At 45.4% G+C, this 20,406-nt stretch overlaps 1 protein-coding gene across 1 annotated transcript; it reads left to right on the top strand.

Annotated features, from left to right (window-relative positions):
* The first annotated feature begins 667 nt into the window (after positions 1-667).
* Positions 668-19,357, top strand: LOC142583525 (uncharacterized). The gene is made up of 8 exons (XM_075694013.1): positions 668-746; positions 2,243-2,350; positions 3,183-3,364; positions 6,012-6,206; positions 6,798-6,916; positions 11,792-11,906; positions 14,018-14,317; positions 18,588-19,357. Exons 1-8 carry the CDS (start codon positions 668-670, stop codon positions 18,735-18,737), a joined length of 1,248 nt encoding a protein of 415 aa, XP_075550128.1. The 3' UTR covers positions 18,738-19,357.
* Positions 19,358-20,406: the final 1,049 nt, after the last annotated feature.

Below are 20,406 nucleotides of genomic sequence, written 5' to 3'. Positions count from 1 at the left end.
AAAGTAGATTTATTTTTACAAACGTAAATGTGGTCGTGTTGCCTTTTCCCTCGCCGAACGGAAGCGCCCAAGCCTTCCCCAAGCGCTCATTTATGACGAGACACGCGCCAGGCAGAGGGGCGGCTTGTACCCGTCGTCTGAACCACTGAGTGTTCGGCGAAGAGCAACCTGGATTTGTAAGGACAGCTGCCCACTAAACGCCATGTTCATCATTCGACAAAGCTTCCACTGCTTTGCACTCGTGAGGTTCCACCGTGGAAGCTTACAGTTTGTACAAAGCTTTTCCACCCGAGGTACTCGTGGCACAGGTTGACCTCCCTTGATTAAGGGGCAAAGGTCAGGGCACGAACTAAACAGAAAGTAAAGTTTAATCCTCTTCCCAAACAACATATGTGATTGTAGTGCATGAGGACTATAATACCAATATGTTAATATTTTTTTCACAAATAGAAAATGATTCAGTTTTAATTGGGTGGCGAAGAAGGCACAATACGGCCCATTGGAATTTTCCGGGATGCGAACGGTCGCTTGTAACGTGCGGATGCGCGTAAATTTCTCATCAGTCGGTCATTTCAGTCGACGGGAAATTGTCCGACAACATTTCAACTGTGTGCCAGCGCCATTAGCGGCATCCGTGACCTCGTTATTCCGCAGCAATGTCCCGGTCATGCCGACGGCGCTGGTGGGCGCGTTCGCGTCCCTGATCGTGATTGTCTGCATCGGTGTCTACCTGGCCTTCAGCACAGGTGCGCACTAACCTTCGCCGCAGAGCTGGAGCGAATTCAATCGTCGAAACTCGTGCAATAGCGAATACTGTCGTGTATCAGCGACGGGCAGCGGTAGTCACATAGAAGGCACCAAACTGGACTCTTTCAGGGCGATTTTGGGCTTGCCAAAACAAGTGCAGGAACTCGTGGTCGGCGATAATCTGGTCTTAGTATCCAGCTCACAATATGCAGCATTGATGTCAGCGCAGTATTGATAACGTTGTACAACTAGCCGGTCAAGGAGCGTGGCACGCACCACGTGCACCTGATAATGAGAAGCTTCTTTTTCGATAAGGAACAATAATGTTCGCTAAGAAGCGAAATAAAGTGCGAGCGCGATTTGCACGGAAGGGAAAGCATGGCAATCGTAAACCTCTCAAAGGGAGAGCAGAAGCAAAACATTACAAGTAAACACATGGATGCATGAGCTTCACTCGTGTCCCTGCTCGTTCGTTGCGTTGCAACAATGAAACAATGACAGGAACGCCCGAGATTAGTTATCAATAAGCACTGCGTGATATCTTTTTTGCGACACAAACAGTTCCTTAATATGCATGACAAATTATGGATTCATAATTATCGGGTCACCACTGTAACTCGATATATTATTTTGGCAGTATTCGTCAAAGGTGGTGCGATGCTGTTCTACATTATTGGGGCGACATCTCTATATCGCGTGATGGTCTATAGATATAACTAATGCAGGAGTAAGCACACAAAGACATGAACCGATGCACATAGCTTCATGTGTCTTAATTGGTCCCTATTTCTGCGTGAGATTTACCTAGAGACCATCATAAACAACTAACAAACCCATGTCGCCCCACAAGCTGTCATTATATCGCATTTCTTTCTCATTTTTAGGCGATGCTCGTGGCATCTTTGAAGGTAGGTGTGCTTCCCACACATTCTTTACTTATCGATCGAGTACCAATATGCTCATCATGCAGTCATTTGAGACATATTGGAAGCATCTCGCACAGGAAGTGCCGGTATCTAACAAGCGTATAACGTTCATGGAACATCTATTCAACGCCAGTGGAAGTGCTGGACAAATTCTTTCAGCAGCTTCCATTTGCTGCAGTGTAGGGGTTGGATTTCCTCTGGACTATAAAAAAAAATGGTGGTGCATCCATCCTCTACATATGAATGACGACATAAATGCTGTTAGCTATCAGTCTAATGGTTAGTGCGTAATTGTTGGTGATATATTTTCTATAATGATTATTATGAAAGGCGGAACATATCCAGTACCCCGTTACCCAAGTTGATCAACGGCTTGGTTTCGAACCCGGTTCCTTTAACACAGCCGCCTGGTGCTCTACCCATTTGACTACGGACTACCCAGCGACCCAAGTTGGCACCAGAGAGTTCACGCGCGGACATGCGTAGATACATACTACATAGATTTGCCATTTGAATACCGATTCGGTGCTGACCGAATTGACCTGGGTCGTTTCTCATTGCACATGTAGGCCTTAAGGATCGCAACACCACTCAAGGCAGCACGGAACCTGGCCATGAGGTCGAGGGTGTCAATATCAGCACTCCCTCTGGCGACGCAAACTGGACCATTAGCAAAGGCGAGTTGTCAACGTTTCCGGGTCGTGCAAAGAGCTGCAACGCTATGCTATTTTTCTTTTCAGCGCATTCACTCGATACATCGCGGTGGTCTGGCGCTCATGTTACTTTTGTATACCAAGCAGGGCGCAAGGTCGCTCTGCTTGGTGAGATAAACCGATACACATAAATATGTTTGGAGTGAACTCCAGTGTGAAGAAACAGAGAAATATGGCTGGCCGGCTCTGGCTAAATATGTTCTGTAACGGCATTTTGCAATTATTGACATAGAGCTCCTTGTTAAAAGATCATCGCGGCTGAAAATGGGGGCATTTGTCCCACTTTTTTTTTCAAATAGAACGATACAATTAAGAGTGAAATTAAAATTTTGTTATCAAAATAGCACTGACATTTGCAATAACGTGACCAACAATAAATAAGGGTGCCTTTTAATATCCTGTTCTATTTACGGTTTCTCCGTCACTCTGTGCTCTTGTAACAACGCAGAAGTAGGACAAAGGACAAAGTAGTAGTCGAAGTGTTACTTTGTCTAGTGCGCGGTATTCGTGTTATTACGCAAGAACTCTGGGAATTAATCAACTAGCACAATCCGTCGAAGCTCTGGTGAAGAGAACCTGCTGAGAGGTCATCGGTGCGGTGGTTTGCTTTTTTTACCATTGTTTTTGTAGAAGCAGCATACCGGTAGATGCATGTAAGGACGCTGAACAGACGTACGTTATCATTTGTAGGTGTTCGCACAAGTGTCTACAATTGCGCTGCCTTACACTTAGAATTAGAGAAGATAATTTAGTGTTTCCCTTGGACAGCCAACTTATCTCCGTGCTCACTTCGCAGCTACGATCACGGCTGCAACGTACCGCAAAGGCCTGATGTTCTGCGTGCTTGGCCAGAGCTTCGTGGCTGTGGCTCCCATCACGGCAGGCTGGTGCGACTACACGATTTACCCAGACCTCACGATAGTCAACGACAGGTTCCAGCCTCGGTACAGGCGCAGCACATGGGAGGCCTTTCAGAAGGTGAGCGAGCGCGATTGTGTTGAATTTTTTTTCCCAGCACGTTCGCGGAGACCAGCAAAGAAGCTTGAGGGGACCTGACATGGCCACATACGGGAGCTCTCACGAAATATGAAAGGGTTACGCAATTCCGATATGGAGTAGGTGCACGTCGGATGAAGACAACGCTATTTTTTTACTTGCCCTTCGAAGCGGAGCAGTAATAAATAGTCACCTAGCCGGCTTGAGCCAATCCAGTAGTCTGAAGATACTTATCAGTAAAACATTTTGTTTATGTCTCATTATATCCACTACATAACCAATCGACCACTCTATGTGTCAGTAAATTTATGACTGGCTCTTTAACAGCTGTGCTTCTGCAGTGCGCGAACTTAAGAGAAGTGCAGAAACAGGACTCGGGGACAGGGAGCACCTTACCTTCAGCGCTCCGGCTAACCGTCATTCCTGAAGAAAGTGAAATCAAACGTGTAGTTTTGTAGCAGGTGATATGACAATTTTATCGTATAGATAAGCTAATCATTGAATACGTCTGTGTCAGCCTTGAAGCTCAAGAGAAACCGAACATCATGTTCACTCTTTGGGCCTAAGGACTGACTCAGCAGATATACATAGAGGCTAACCATACCTTCGACTTTTTCTGTCCTTACATTGTTTCTAAATCACAATAAGTGCTTTTCATGGCTTCTGTAGGAGGCGCTGCTCGGCTAATGCAGAGAAAGGCCCAGTGCATCGCGACCAGCACCCGTGATAAAAGACCGCTCATTCTCACCCACCTTATACCTATTTGCTCATAAGCCCCCGATCCCGCTTCATATTCCAGCGTGCCATAAACTTGTGTAATAAAGTTTTTTTTACACTCCACTCCAGTTTTGCAATACAATTCAGTGAACCCTTCTTTTGAATATTCAGTGACGCACCCGCGAACATCGTGTGCGTCAGAGAGCATGCCAGAGTCAATAAGAGCATGTCAGAGTCCGTCCATGTTGGTGTGTGAACACCTTCGACCTGCCCTGTCCCTTTCCCTCGCCATATATATTTTAGTGCGAAGCTCCTAATAGCCCGTTCCCGCGGCCTGCGTTGGCGGCGTCGGCGTAACCGAGCGAACGAATTCCGCGAATAATGAAAGCGAACGCGGAGCGCAGTGGTAGATGAAAGAAAGGCCATACCAAAGAGAGGAGGAAGAAAGCGCAGGAGGAGGTTGCAACGGTACCATGAGGCGGAAAGCGGAGGAGGAAATAAGGGGAGACGGCCTGTACATGCGCTGAGTTGCCGGCGGTCACGACATGCGCAGCTGCATGGGCGATCTCCTGTGCGCTTCCGAGGGGAGGCCAGGGTGCCGTGAGGTGGGGAGAACTACGCTCGTCCGCGGCATCTCCTGCTGAGGTCACTCCGCTATCCGTTATGTAACTGCTGCAAGACTGTCCGTACAGTATCGCAGGTATCACCAGTCTATCAGCTTTCATTGGCGCAGTTACATTTCCTACTTCTTTTCAAACATGTCTTATGCTGTACTTCATCGAAAATACGTAAGTCATGCGATTATCATCGTGCCAATTAGCGAGACGGCGATACTTTGCCGTTTTGTGCTTACCTAATGATTAGGAAACTATAGGTATAGCAAGGTTAAAAATCCTTGCTTAATTAAAGGAATAGCGCTCTCGATGACGTGTATTTGTTACAATGAGGACATTTAGGTATCATTTATTTTACCACTGAGCTAGTTTGTCGAAGATATGCCCTGCTCTAGGTCACCTACATTAGTAGTAAAATGGCAGCGCTTGGATGTGTCTTCTAAGCACTGAAATCTGTCAAACTCTGCTGTAAAATTCAGTCGCCGTCTACGTATAACGCCAAGTCCTGATTGAATATTTGCAGTTAAAACTAGCTGGCGTTCGATGTGTAGAAAATGTTTTGTGTACAACGTCCACACCACTAACCAATACCCCCTGCGTATATGTGACCATCTTCAGTGTGTAAACCAATATACTCTGGTTTCTAGCGTCTTTGTAGATTTTGTGAGCTTGTAGGAACGTAGTTTTATAGCCCAGTAACTTAATGGTAGTTGGTTTTGTTGGTGGAACATATACGTTGTTTTTTTCGTTTTTTTCTACAAGTTATGTCTAAAATAAACCTTCCCTTTTGCGGCGTTTACGGGCGACGGCGTTCTCGGTAGGTAACAAACCGTCACTGCTCGGCGCCGCGCTTGCTCAACTTTGAACATGCGCGGGAATGCCGCCGGAATAGTAAAGACGCAGTTTCGTCACACACGCACCCACCGTGGCGTCAGATATACCTGTGGCGCCTGGTAGCCTCCAAGGTGGTGTTTAGGCTGCGCAACAGCACAGTCCTCGCGTGCTTGCTATCAGCCATTGCTTCGTCCCTCGAGCGAAACTGTAATTAATAAGAGACCGGTGCACATGTATGAACTCGCCTTTATGAATGCGCATCGAAGCTGTCTCCGCTTCTTGGAATACACGCTTCACTTTCGTTTTATGACCAATTTCTCAGAAAGAAGGATCAACCAATTATTTTTGTGTCATTCCCATGTATGGAACCTTTAAGCAAATAAAGTGGAGGTGAAAATAATTGTATCAGATCCGATACAGACCTGCTGAATGAGGCGACCTGACGAGCAACCGTGTTCCCGCAGGGTTTCGCTGCCCAAATGAACGTGGCTCCTGGCGTGAGCTTCTCGTTGAGTCACTCCGACGCAACAACCAGAATCCCGGCCATGGGCACCCAATTGTCGGACCTTGCGCAGACGGCGCGCGTGAGGGCAATGGGCGTGCTCAACTTCGCCCGCCACAGCAGCCCGAACACCAACACCCTGACACCCATGTTCAAGGTGAGCGTTTGCCGGAAAGAAAAAAGGATTTCACAGAGTCCTGAGCACACCTCGCCTGCACATGCAAAGAAACAGACGGACCCGTACTTTGACATTTCGAGCCATCCATAGGCAACTCAACATACATTGTGGGAAACGGAGTCATGGTTCGCGCAGGTTCGCGTCCTGTTATTACCGATGATGTAGAAGTCCTGCTTTTACACATAATATGCTCTGAGAATGCACTAAATACTCAAGCATATAGTTCAGTGACACTGACAAGACAATGTCAAAGCAACGGAAAGTGCTCTGTAGAACTTCACTGCCTTATTTTATCCATAATTGTCGAATAATATATCTCTGCTAAGCTAACGTTTCGACAAGCGGACTTGTGATCGTCAGGCTCCCGACGAAAACAATGTGCGAAACATTGTCTTCGGAGACGTATTTTGTTCGTTTATTGTTCATCACTTCAAGCCTATATCTACTTTATGCATAGTTGCATGTATATGCATACTTTATGTATGCATGTTGTTTCCTTTACCAGTGGACAGTACTGTACAGCCAGTTGAAGTAGTGATGTCTGAAGTAGTGGCAACGTCTTCTATGCAGGCTTTTACAAAAGCCCTTTCGTGGCAATCCGACTTGGTGCACACGACCTTTCTTGGCGTCTGGCTGTACACCCAGAACGCGGCTATGGAGTTCGCATCCGAAGTGGTGTCAATGCATGAGTAAGTTCACATGGCTGTTCCGTCTTTCCGTTTGAAACTTTTCTTCCCCGTGGAGCTATGCCCTGTCCGAAATTCAAGAGCGATATAATACCTTCACGCTTGGTCGCTGGGTCCCCAAAGGCCAGAAAATTTCTTTGCACCCATTATTTCGCTGCAGTTCTCGTTTCACAGCAACCTCTACTGATGCCGGAGGTCCAAAGAGCTCTTCAAATTCCGCGTAACGCGATAGGAACCTGAGTTTTTAGCAAGCAAAATTACGTTCCCGAGCGTCATACGCCGGGTTTCCGGCCGTGTCCAACTTTAGCCGCACGGCGAATTTAGCCGCACGGCGAACTATCCCTGAGGTACGCCTCCAGGACTAGTTCGCCGTGCGGTTAAATACGTGCTCCACGCAGAGACGCCAAGTACAGCTGCACGTAACCACGGTTTCACCGGTAGTGGGTCCCCAATATATACGGCCGCGTCGAAAGTTGCGGGACTACTCAAGGGGTCAAAGTGCAGCATGGAAGGAGGAGGTATGTGTCCACAGAAGGAAACGCGACAATTGGACAGTCGTAACAGTCGTGACGATAGCGTCTGTGGTTCACCACAGACCTGCTCGCTGGTAACCTGAAACAGTAAGCCTGATCACTAAGTATGGACAGCTGGGCTAGTTGGTTATGATTAGCATTGTGAAACATAGTTCCAGCGCACAATTGAACAAGGACGAGGAGAGAAAGACAACACGAACGCCGGACTTCAACCGGAATAAAACTCAGTTGAAGTCCGGCGTTCGTGTTGTCTTTCTCTCCTCGTCCTTGTTCAATTGTGCGCTGGAACTATGTTTCACAAAGCCTGATCAAGGCACCTTCTCGCCCACGTGGTTTACCACAATGCAACACCTTCCTTCAGGGGCAGCCACGGGCTGCGCTGCATGTGCTGGCGGCCAAACACTCCGACTGTCCCGTTTCATTACGTGAGCACTGCCTGAGAGTGGGACGCCAAATGTAATATGAACTTTTCGCGAGTAGCATACATTTAGACTGTGACACAATTTTACGAAATTTTCGATTTAACGAAGATCTAGTTTTCCAACACGCTAGCGCATTATGCATGGAAAAACTCGAAGCAACAAAGCGATGCTAACGTCTAGCTCGATTTACCTATGTATTTTAGAGAAATATGGGCACAATATGCGTATGCTGGGTTTTTGTTTTAGCTGACGAGCGCCGTTGACCTGTTAGAGTGCTTTGCCTGTCCCATGAAGGAACACCTGACGAGTTCAATGGACTCGCAGTCTATGATAAGTGCGTAGACGTGCAAAATTGAAGCTTTTCTTCTTCTACTCGTCAATAAACAATGGTATTTGCATCAGTCTTTAAATTGTTTTCCACTTAACAAAGTTTTCAATTTAGCGATATAATCCTCGGGACCCATGAAGTTCGTTAAGTTGACGTTTAATAGTATATGACTTCGAGGAAACCGCTGTAATAAGGTACTTACGAATTATAAGCCCCTGAAGAGTGTTTCTGCCGGCGCTGTAAGTGCAAGCGCCTATAGCCGAGTTCGTTTTTACTATCCGCTGATGAGGCGTGTATTATTGAAATGGCAGGGAAGTGGTGCAATTGCTGGGCATATCATGGCGTCAACATCTGGCTGTTGTGGCCATGCAGTATGTCTAGTCACTCGAACAGAATCACGCCACAGGCCTGGCTTTTTAGCCTAAAATTGGCATACGCAAGAACGAATGGTTCCTTTGTTTTGAACGCCGTGCCGACGTCGTCATGACGGAATGAAGCGCGAACGGGACAAAATGAAGAAGGAACATCCCTCGCGATGAGATTGGGATATGTGATATACGAATTCATGGCGCTCTATATAAAAACTAGGCGTCTGTAGTTGCGGTTCAATAATAGAAACGTCCCAATGGCACTGGCGAATGCGGAAAGACAACTAAGTATGTTAGTTCTCGCTTTCCTATTCTGCGTCAAGATCGATGTTTCTCCGCATAAGAGTTTGGAAGATGGATAAAAGGTGGAGGTAACAATCAAGATCTTCTGGAACTGATGATATTTATTCCTGAAGAATTGAGTTCCATTATGTTTAGCGAGAGTTTGTGCATATTTGGCAAAGGATTTGACAACCTAACCAGTCATCTCAAGTTAGAGCGAGATAGTATGCGGATGTGTTTGAAAAATATGAACGGCGTAATTTACAAACGGTGGCTAGAAACGCTGTGCGCTGAACAAGGCTTGCGCGATGTCGGTACGCATGGGGCAGAAAAATACAGCTTTGAATCATGTTATATTCATATTTATTCATATCAGACTGTATTCATTATGAAACTGTCGATATAGAGACTGCTAGAGAGGAAGCGGCTGGGCTGAAAATGCCTGACAAGAGCCTCTGATCCTTAAAAATTTGCAAGTGCAAATTGCATTAAAAAAAAAACGTGTTTTCTTTTTCATAAACGAAACACACAAGATAACGTCATTTACGTCTTATCCGTGCGTTATAAAAATCTAATATCGTATATTCGATCTAAGCGGAATTAACAGTTACTATTACGCAGTTTACTTTATAAAATACATGTTGGGCGATATAAAAGACAATTAATATATGTAAATACACATTACAAACAAACGTATTTGTTTATACAGACATAGTCACACATTCACAAACACTCCATAACACATATACATATAGACACATATATTTACGCGCACCAATATTTCAAAAGTAAGGCTAAACAACTAAACTACAATTATTTAATAATCTCTTAGGGATTATTACATTTTAATAGGATTTTTGAAAGTCTTTGAACTGTAACTGACGTTTAATTTCTGTTCGATCTTGTTTAGTATATGAGCTATTTGGTAAGTCGTTTGCTGTCTATCGTGATCAGCTCATATTCATTGGCGTACGTGATTTAGGGACAGTTTCCAGAATTTGTTTTGTCCCTTTTTTCAGTAACGTCTGTATTGGTGTATTTATTGCAAAAGTATCAAGTGATACTACTGGTCTGCCCGTAATATACCATGTTCTGTAAATAGAGCAGCTATTAATTGTTAAGTCACGCATTTTACTGTAATAATGTTTAAGAGTACACATCTTGTTTCGTAGAATGACAAGGTTGTTGTAGTTTCTTTGTGCAATGGTACCCCATATGAATAACCCGTACGTAAATGTGGATTAGAAAGGGGAATAATATAGGGTTCGTTTTAGCCACAGATGAATAAGTTCGGTTATCCTATTAAAAAAAAAGAAAAAGAAAAACAAGCAGTGGTGTGCGCTAAGTCTGAGGTGAGGTATGTTATGTGCGTAGTCCAACTGAGTTTATTATGAAACTATAACCCAATAATTTTTTTTCGTGAGCATGTTTACGGATCCTTACTTCAAATTTTACTGTATAGTGGTTTGATCGTGGGTCTAAATATAATGTGTGTTGTTTTAAAGGCATTCAAAGTCACGTTAAGTTTTTTTGATCCATCTAAAGAGATGAACAAGATTTGCATTGGCCTTGATTTCAAGTGGCGCTAGATTATGATAGGAAAAAGATATTTGTGATTTCTGCGTGGCTTCAGTGGTACCAGGCTTCAGTGGTACCAGTGATAGCAACGACATCATCTAGAGAGGCGATAAATAATACTGGTTCGAATATGATGCCATAAGGAACGCCTTGATTTGTTTTTTTTCTACTTAAAGTGCATCATTAGTATTTACAAGTTGATAGCGATCATTCAAGTAGCTTCTGACAAGCTCCAGAGCGATGCCTAGAACATTATATATCCGGATAATTCGTTTATTGTTAAATTTAACTGTACAGGATCAAGTGCTTTCCTTAGGTCTAATAAACAAACCAAGCGTGTATTCCCTGTACTCCATATTCTTTGGTTATTTTATTTTTGATATCTTCCAGAGCCTGTTTCATCGACTTGTGCTTTTGAAAACCACATCGATTGTCAGTTATTATGCAATGTTTGTCGAAGTGAAGGCCAATGCACATCAGGGCAGACAATGCATAACTGTCATTACTTAGGAGGCCGTTGCCTTCTCCACAAAGCACGTGTCATGCAATCATGCAATAATTGCTCGTTTCGTCCGGAATAACAGAATCGCTGCGCTAAGCGAGCGGCATGCTTGGCTGCGCCCGGAAAGGCTCGGCATTGCAACGCCGACGTTGTGCCATCTCTCGGTGGGCGAGCTAAGTTCGCGTCGGGAATCGAGATCCGACATTTCGTGAGGCCAAAAGCGCGTGATTTAAAGGACTCTCAATAGAAAAAACTGACCGACGGAAAAAGAGGGGTTGTCTGATCTTCTTGACGGTAGTTCATTTCACTTCAGCAGTATTACCCAGTAGAAGCCAATAACCCGTTTTAGTTAATCAGCGACAGATTGCGACGGCTACTCGCCAGTCTAGTGCTCGCCGCTCCGAAGGGATGAGTAGTGAAGAAAGCTCCCCCGCATGGGTTAAATTATATTTTGAAAAATGTTTAATGTAGTAAAACTACCTGGTATGTAAACACGTGAAATGTGGATATGGGAATACGTAACCTTTCCTTTGAAAGATGTCTTGTGTAACCTGTCTTTCTTTTCTTACATTTTTCGCATAAATGTCGAGACATTACGTCATTTCCTTTTTTAGTTAAATGTGGTCCTTCCCTTCGGTATTAATCAGAGACTGCGCACGACTTGACGCGTACCTGTAGATTTTGGCAATAAACAAGGTCCGGAAGTTTTACCAGAGCGGATATAAGGATTGGACGTTAAGTGCACAGAAAATTCTCTTTAAGAACGCCGGCGCGTAAAAGAAAAGCCGAGTCAATGGTCTTCTTGAGGTGAATTGGCGCAATGCCGCGCCCATCCCGTCTCTGACATTTAACCATTTCCTTTCAGCAACCTGAACACGATCATTCTGCAGACCCACATGTCCGAGCTGCATGCCTCACCTGCCACCTGCATCTCTCGACCAATATGCGTGATGGCTTCTGTCGACACCCTTCCGAGCTTCGTGAGTCACGTCGGTGCAGAGATCTTTGCGAGCACGTCATGTGACAATCTTGTTGCGCAGAACTATGACGACAAGTAACCGTGAACAATGTAGCAAATAACCATGTTGTCTTGCAAAAAAAAAAAAAAGAATTCTGAGATGGTCGAGCGACATGTCTAGGACACTTGGCGTGGCATGGCTGACCCGCAGATGTTCTGCGCGCACAAACTGGAAGGCGCATTACGTACCGCTTCACTGTGCCTCTTCTAACCTACACTTTGAAGATAAAAGGGTAAGAGTAAAGAAAGTTAAGGTCAGGGCAACAAGGCTACGAAAAGTATAACAAGAAGCACAACTTTGAGAGACTAGTGAGGCAATAAAAATAGATGATATTGTGGCATAGATATAAGACGGTCGACTGGTGGGTTAAATGAGTGCAAGTACAGAGTGGGATCAGTTTATTGGGTGAAATCGTGCCCTCAAACGAACAAAAAAAATTTTTTTTGCGTACTCTGGGGACTGCTTTGTCTCCACACAATACATCCTCTATTTTGCGTGCACATTTTCTCTTTAGCGCTGCGCGCCCGAGGATTTCATGTCGGAAACGCTATCTCGCGCAGATACGCTCATACGCGTTTGTGACCTGAACGTACCGAAGGCGCTGTGTTGAATAAATAAAGCGCACGTGGACAAGATAGGTGACGATTGTTGTTTGGGGTCAAAATAAGCCTCAAGGACGCCAAATGTTATTAAACTGAAGCAGAGCACACGGAACTAGGTCGTGGCGACAGAAACGAGCTGCCGTCGACTAGAACAGTAGCACTTGCGTCTGGCCGCTTTTATACACTGCGCCACTGAACCTTCTAGACGCGCTCACAAAAGATAACATAGATATCAGAACATGCCAGAAACATCTAATATGAGCGTGCCTACAAACTATATGGCTGGCTTCTCTTTTTGGAAACAACAAAGACGTTCAACAGTTACGCGTTATCTGATATCGCAAGCGCGTTCTGGCGTGTTAGCAGGAGCTTAACAAAACAGCTCATGGAGAGTAGGGGAGTCGTCAAGACTGAACGAAACTGACATGACAGTGAGATGGCGTCCCCATATCATATCCCCGCAGCGATGGTGGTCTTAAATAATTTACTTAGATAATACTAGTTTCTACGAAACCGTTTCGGGTTTCTGTACCCATGGAAGGTGGGTGCCTCATGAGGTCATTACACAGCATCTGGCTCCATTCGTCTGACTGATATGCGGTTGCCACGCGGAGCGCTTTCGTTTGTTCGCTTAATGCGTTCACCTTTCTTTGGGTATTAACAACGATATTTTTTCTCACTGTCTGACCGTTTTCTTGAGCCGATCGAAAAGACGTGCAGTCTCGCACAGCGGTAGAAACCGCGCGGTGCTACCGTACGACTGTACCACCGTACGGTGGAATAGGCGGTACCGCTGGTACCATGTGGTATAGGAGAGCGTTCTCGCATTCCTCCCTGTGACAGCTAGCGCTTTTCGACGCTGCCGTTGAGACGGTGCGCAGAGGTCGCCGACGCTGAGCGGAGTTTCGAACAGGTCTTTGAGGAAGTGGCGCTCGAAGTACCTCTTCGCTCCCGCGTACGGGTAAGACGTGATCGTAAAGCAATGACTTCCCAAAGCATGCCAAACGCATCACTGGATAACCCACCGCGGTTGATTCTTTAATATTTTTACGAGCTACGTCATCGTACATAGCTTTATTGCTGCAAGACGTGAGCGATCTTTGTGTCAGAATGTCCCGATAAAGTTGATGACGCCTGGTCCAGTGTTTCGAGAGCAACTTTAGTACCAAATAAGATTATTTGTTTGCAAACCTTGCTAAATGCCTTTCTCGTATGTGCGAGGGACGTCTAGTAAACTCGCTGCAAATTCGATAGTGTGGGTCAGTTTTTTTAAGTGGATAGATGACGTTAGAAAAATTTAACGCATGGGATGCAGTCTGTTGACGTGGCGTATGGGTACCGCAATATTGGTTCTAGATGATTTCGCCCTGCAGTGGAGTTAAATAGACTGTCGTTGTAGTTGTTAGTTATAGTGAGAATGACTATGGACGACTACGATAATCGCTGTCCACTGATAATGGCTCCCTGCAGAGAATTGCCGAGGCGACCGTGTCCTTGCTGCGGGAAGCGGACCACAAATTCCGCATCGTGTTCTCCTCGACGCTGGGCGTCATGATATACGCGGGAGCCGCGGGAGGCGAACAGCCGTCGGGCGCCAACAAGCCCTGCGACTGGTCTTACATGGAGGACTACGACTTCACGTGCAACGACAGCGTGCTCAGCGGCAAACGCCGCTACGACTCGGACGGCAAGTACGAGTACGTCAGCTACAACGATGACGACCGCCAGTACTACGTAACCTACGAGTCCAGCCGGAGCATAGCTGAGAAGGTGAGCGTCTCTCTCTCGAGAACCTTATCAAAGCGAAGTTTTTTTTTTTTTGCCTATACGTCACCACGGCTTTGCGTCCGTTCGTCGCTCGGTCGGTCGGTCAGCATGCGCGCCGGATTCAAGCTCCAGGAAACTGGCCTTCATTACAACTGTACGTTGACTGACGAAGTGGCGCCAGTGAGCGTATAATATATTTTTTTTTCTTCTGCGAAATCAAACACAACATCAACGCATAAAGCCGGTGCGTATGTAACGGTGGCCTATAGGCATGTCCAAAGGGCCCAGGCCCCTGCAGGCTATAGCGCATGATCTTTTAAAGGGTTCCTAAATCTATTTCTTATATTACAGCGAAGATGTTTATGGCTAGGGTTCCGTGCATTTTTTTTCTGCGTGTACAAAAACCATAGACCGATCGCGGAGATAGCGCTTAAGCAGGTTTCAAGTGCTCCGTCAACTTAATAATAATAATAATAATAATAATAATAATAATAATAATAATAATAATAATAATAATAATAATAATAATAATAATAATAATAATCAGCCTGGCTACGCCCACTGCAGGGCAAAGGCCTCTCCCATACTTGTCCAACTACCCCGGTCATGTGCTAATTGTGGTCATTTTGTCCCGGCAAACTTAATCTCATCCGTCCACGTAATTTTCTGCCGCCCCCTGCTACGCTTCCATTCTCTTGGAATCCAGTCCGTGACCCTTAATAGCCGCGGGTTATCTTCCCTCCGCATTACATGTCCTGACCATGCCCCCCCCCCACCCCCATTTCTTGTTCTTGATTTCAACTAAGATGTCATTAACTCGCGTTTGTTCCCTCACCCAATGTGCTCTCTTCTTATGCATTAACGTTACACTCACCATTCTTCTTTCCATGGCTTGTTGCGTTGTCCTCAATTTAAGTAGAACCCTTTTCGTTAGCCTTCAGGTTTCTGCCCCGTAGGTGAGTACTGGTAAGACACAGTATACACCTTTCTCTTGAGGGATAATGGCAAGCTGCTGTTCATGATCTGAGAATGCCTGCCAAACGCACCCCAGCCCATTCGTATTCTGCTGATTATTTCACTCTCATGATCCGAATCCGCGGTCACTGCCTGCCCTAAGTAAATGTATTCCCTTACCACTTCCAGTGCCTCGCTCCCTATCGTAAACTGCTGTTCTCTTCCGAGGCTGTTAAACATTACTTTAGTTTTCTGCAGATTAATTTTAGATCCACCCTTCTGCTTTACCTGTCCAGGTCAGTGAGCATGCATTGCAATTGGTCCCCCGAGTTACTAAGCAAGGCAATATCATCAGCGTATCGCAAGTTACTAAGGTATTCTCCACTAACTATTATCCCCAATTCTTCCCAATCCAGGTCACTGAACGCCTCCTGTAAACGCGCTGTGAACAGCGTTGGAGAGATAGCTTGGGTCCAAATAGAAGCCGCATGAGATATTAAGCTGATAAGAACTGATACTATACTTAGACCCGCGTCGGCGATGCCTACGTTCGCACCGCCCTCTCTTTGTCGGCGTTCCAAGCGCTTACGTATCTACTCCCTTTTCCTTCCGCTCTCCCGCGGTGGCGGTCGCGTCGAAACGTCACGCGTGCATAGACCTTTGCACCGGAAGCCTCGAACCAGAGAGTCGGAAACGGATATCAGGCCCCCGGTATCGAGAGTGGCTAGCGTCTCATAGTTGCCCTCTCTTGCTGGACTGTCACGCGCGCAGTTCCCGCATTGACTGCACGACGTTTTCGCGATTTTAAGCTTATCCGCACAGGATATGCGAACGTCCGGGCAGCACTGCGCTGTGTTCGGTTGTTCTAACAACCAGAAGCGCAATGCAGCAAGAAAAGTGCAGTGCAGCACGCACAGTGTTCTGCAAGAGGACTGCGGCTGCAACATGTAACTGTTGTATCGGTTTCCTGCTGATGCGGTACTGAAGCATCACTGGATTAGCGCTGTAAATCATAAGGAATTCGTCCCTGCGGAGTCGTCGCGCGTCTGCTCTATTCATTTTATTGACATGAAGAGGAAATTTTAGAATCCAGAGCCGATGCTACAGCTCGGATACGCGAGGAAGGTAAGATGCGCTGTGTGTGTCTCCATCGTCAGCCCCTAATGTTTAGATGGGCTATAAATATGTAAATATGAGCCAACAAGGTCAAGTTTTGGCAAGCGTGATGACAGTGGTCGTTTCCGTATTATTAGTAGGTCGTGAAGGGGCGGCGGCGTATCACGAAACACGACATCCAAGTGCCGAAGAAGGTATACGCTCACACGTTGTGTTGGCCATAACATCGGTAATAAGCGCTCCCCTTTCATTTCCAGAGGGCAAAAGAAAACCTTGTGCCACAGGCGGCCCCATCTCCCAGTCCTCCTCTGACGAATGTATGCACGACTGTCAGACTGATTTTTCGAAACGCGCCGCGAAGCGCGTTTAATATCTGTTTATGTTCATCTTCAAGTGGACGCCATTCCGCCATCGCACGAACTGATTAGCATGCACGGGCGCTCAAAACAGGAAAGTTCTCGCCCTAATGCGTAAAGCGGCACCTCTCAACACTGGTGATACTTGCACTAAAGGTCCAAAACGACGCTGAGGAGACTTAATACACGGAGAATCATAGGTGAAAGCAGCTGCAGCGCCGAGCTGACGCTTGCCGGCGCCATCCGGCAGTCGCGCGCAGTCGTACGGCCGGTGCTAGCAGGAAAGTTTCCGTCTCGATGCGTAGCCGATGCCTCTCGACACTGGTGAGAATAGCACGAAAGTGGCAAGACGACTCTGTGAAGGCCGAAGATACGGAGAAAAACAGATGTAGATAGCAACCAACGTTTTTAATCTGTTTGTTGATAGCAACAGCAGCGCTGAGCCGGCTGAGGCTGAGCGACGACAGTACAGTATGGCATCGCCGCCAAGCAGACGCTAGGCGGCGTCGGTAGTCCAAATATGGCGGCGCCCATGGAAGCCTCAGTGCAAAGGTCTATAGCTTCCGCAAGGCGCTGAGTCGTGCTCCCTAAAGGACTACAGAAAATAGGGCCTCTTCGTCTTTATAGTCACACGCTTTCTCTCTCTCTCTCTCTAGTTTCCTCCGGCTCGTCGAGGCGGCGGTCCCGTCGTCCAAGCGAGTGTATATAAATATTACGCTAAATGAGCTCCTGCCTTTGTTTAAAATGCTGTGTCATCTTTGGGTCGCGTGCTAAACAGCTTCGCTGGTCAACGATCTTCACAAAGTGGAATGGTTCACGGCTTATTTGTTGGCCTACACCATTTTTAACCACAGCAGGATACCTAAGTGTGTATCCATTCTTGGCGACTGCCGGAATACTGCAGGGCACGTGTCACTATTATACACAAGCGGTATAATAAGTATAATATATATATATATATATATATATATATATATATATATATATATATATATATATATATATATATATATATATATATATATATATATATATATATATATATATAAGTGTGTGTGTGTGTGTGTGTGTGTGTGGTACTTTGTGCATACTCCACCATTATTTCCCAAAGAAGCTTGCGAATGGTGCAGTGCATAAACAGTGCATGGCAATAAAGTTGTAACCTGTGCGGTACATGAAGATATACTGGATATGGTTGCACTTCGCATGGGACCAAAATAAAGACAATTGTAAGCGGCGCATTTGGTTTTGTATTTAACTACGTCATCCACTCGAGCTGGTTGGTTTTCGCTTCACATAGATTCCAATAATAGCGCTGGATCCACATATACTTATTTATTTATTTTTTGTTTGTTTAGAGAAACCGTGAGTCTAGTGTCAAGACAGTATTATATAGTTTAGATCATTTCCTTTTGTACGTTGCAGGATTACGAGGCGTGATGGAACGAAACGTAGTTGCTTCCAAGAAGGAGTGCCTAGTTATGCGGCAGACAGTGATCCATTAAAAGAAAGCGTTGGAGCACGTAAATAGTACAATGAGTCGCAGCATAAGAATGTGCCGTCAATTAATGAGGCCTATGTCGCTATTCATGACATTGCCTTATCTAGGCCCCACAGGCACAGTTCTCAGCAGCGCAATGGGGAGGGGAACTTTAAATGCTGTTGCACAGTGCTTTCAATCAATCAATCAATCAATCAATCAATCAATCAATCAATCAATCAATCAATCAATCAATCAATCAATCAATCAATCAATCAATCAATCAATCAATCAATCAATCAATCAATCAATCAATCATGTATACAGGTACGTACGCACCGCTTACTTTTGTTTTACGTTGTTTCAGTGCGATATGTACATTCCAAACATCTCGGAAGGCTGGGCGCTCTTCGAGATCCAACGTGACGTCGGTGCCAAGTGTTCTCCTTTCGGATTGAACTACGAGCGCCTGGAAACCACACAGAGCATAGCCCGCAACAGAACTCACGTTGGGTAACGCTAGGCTTTGACTCCAGGGAGCACCAGTCACCAGGACCGAGCACTCTGATTGTATTTGCCGGAGAAGACGTTTGCTGTACCTCCTGGGCTTTAGATGCCGTGCTCCAAAAAAAAAAAAAAAAACACTAACTGTAATTCATGACGCGCCACATTTTGCAGGTCCAATGTTGAACTTCCTTTCGTATTATTGCCTTTCTATGCTGAGTCATCGGTGGAGTATTGTATTTGTTATTGTATTGAAAGATGTTCATGACTGAGAATCTAATAATTACTATTGTGTAACTTGTGCCTTTTGGCGCAAGACCAGCGGCCCATAAGCTGTAGCTTTTCTACATTGCTCACTTGTATTGCAGAGCAGATGGAATGCAACGTGAACAGGATAAACGAAAGGAAACATCTCACACACATCATTGTATGTAAGTTAAAGTCGATCATTGGCTGGGCGACTCCCTAACCTTCTGAAACTTCTCAAGAGACAGCATTCGAGAGGGAGTCATGTCAACGTTGTCAAGCCTCTGCAAACTCTGCAAACTGTGCAAATTTAGCCAGAGTTTAAGTATACGCGAATGCCACGTAGCTGGACAGAACCGAGGTAATGTTGGTTGCTGTCGCTTGGAGATACTCAGATATTTAATTCTACATAATTACGTAAATTATTTTAATTAATTATTCATCTTCTCGAATATTATAATTAGATGAAAAGTGTCAATGAGAAAATTGCAGAGCAACATGAAAAACTCCCGATAAAGCTTTTTCCGAGCGGGAAATACAAGCAAAGTGCCTCGAGCGGCCAGTCGCGAGCCAATTTTGTGCGTGCGTGCGTGCGTGTGCGAGCGTGCGTGTGCGTGCGCGCGCGTGTGTGTTCAGACTGTGATCGTTTACTCGTGCTCTATTCAAGGTAAGAATGTGAACTCTATAACAGCAATAATCACAAGGCACCTGACACGAAATACGGCTCTACGTTAATTCCTTTGTGAAAACTTGAGCAGTTACTGTGTTTAGAAACTTCATGTTTAAAACACTCCCTGAAAAAAAAAATTGCAATGACACGATTGTCCCTACGCCATACTCAAAAGCATGCATTAAATGAATTTAAGCTCGTGGACTCAAAACTGAATGGGCACAGCAGCCCTCGTTTCAAGCCTGGATTCTGAAAGCTTCCATCAACTAAGCTAAGCGGTGCATTTCAATATAGACCATATTGCTCAGCATGTGGTTCCCTTTGTGCTCCTGACACTTGAGATCTCTGAATTGTGAGTACGAAAGTTTTTTATGTTTTTCCGGGCGTTCGGACTTAAGGCATACAGCAGGAATTTCCTTAAACAGCCTGTAGTCACGCTCATGGTTGCAGGCAACGTAGCCCGTATACTATTGACGAGGACTGTAAATGATAGTCGAGGAGAGGCTTTAGCACGTTTGAAGTCTTGAAGCTTTGCATACATAAAGGCCGCAATGTTTTTGAGTATAGGTCTGCCACCTTGTATTATATCCATTGTTATTCTTTCCGCTCTGCTGCACCTGGATACCCGGCTTCAGTGCCATGGTCTTCCGCGCGTAACCTTTGTCTCCGGTACGGGCTACGGGCGTTAGTTTGGTCAAATAAAAGCTGCGCCAATATCTTTTTCCTATGCGTCCAGTGATATTTCCAAATACCTATAGCCACTTCA

Source organism: Dermacentor variabilis, chromosome 5, assembly GCF_050947875.1.
Source record: "Dermacentor variabilis isolate Ectoservices chromosome 5, ASM5094787v1, whole genome shotgun sequence".
NCBI lineage: Eukaryota > Metazoa > Arthropoda > Arachnida > Ixodida > Ixodidae > Dermacentor > Dermacentor variabilis.
This window is presented reverse-complemented; position numbering and strand designations above follow the sequence as displayed.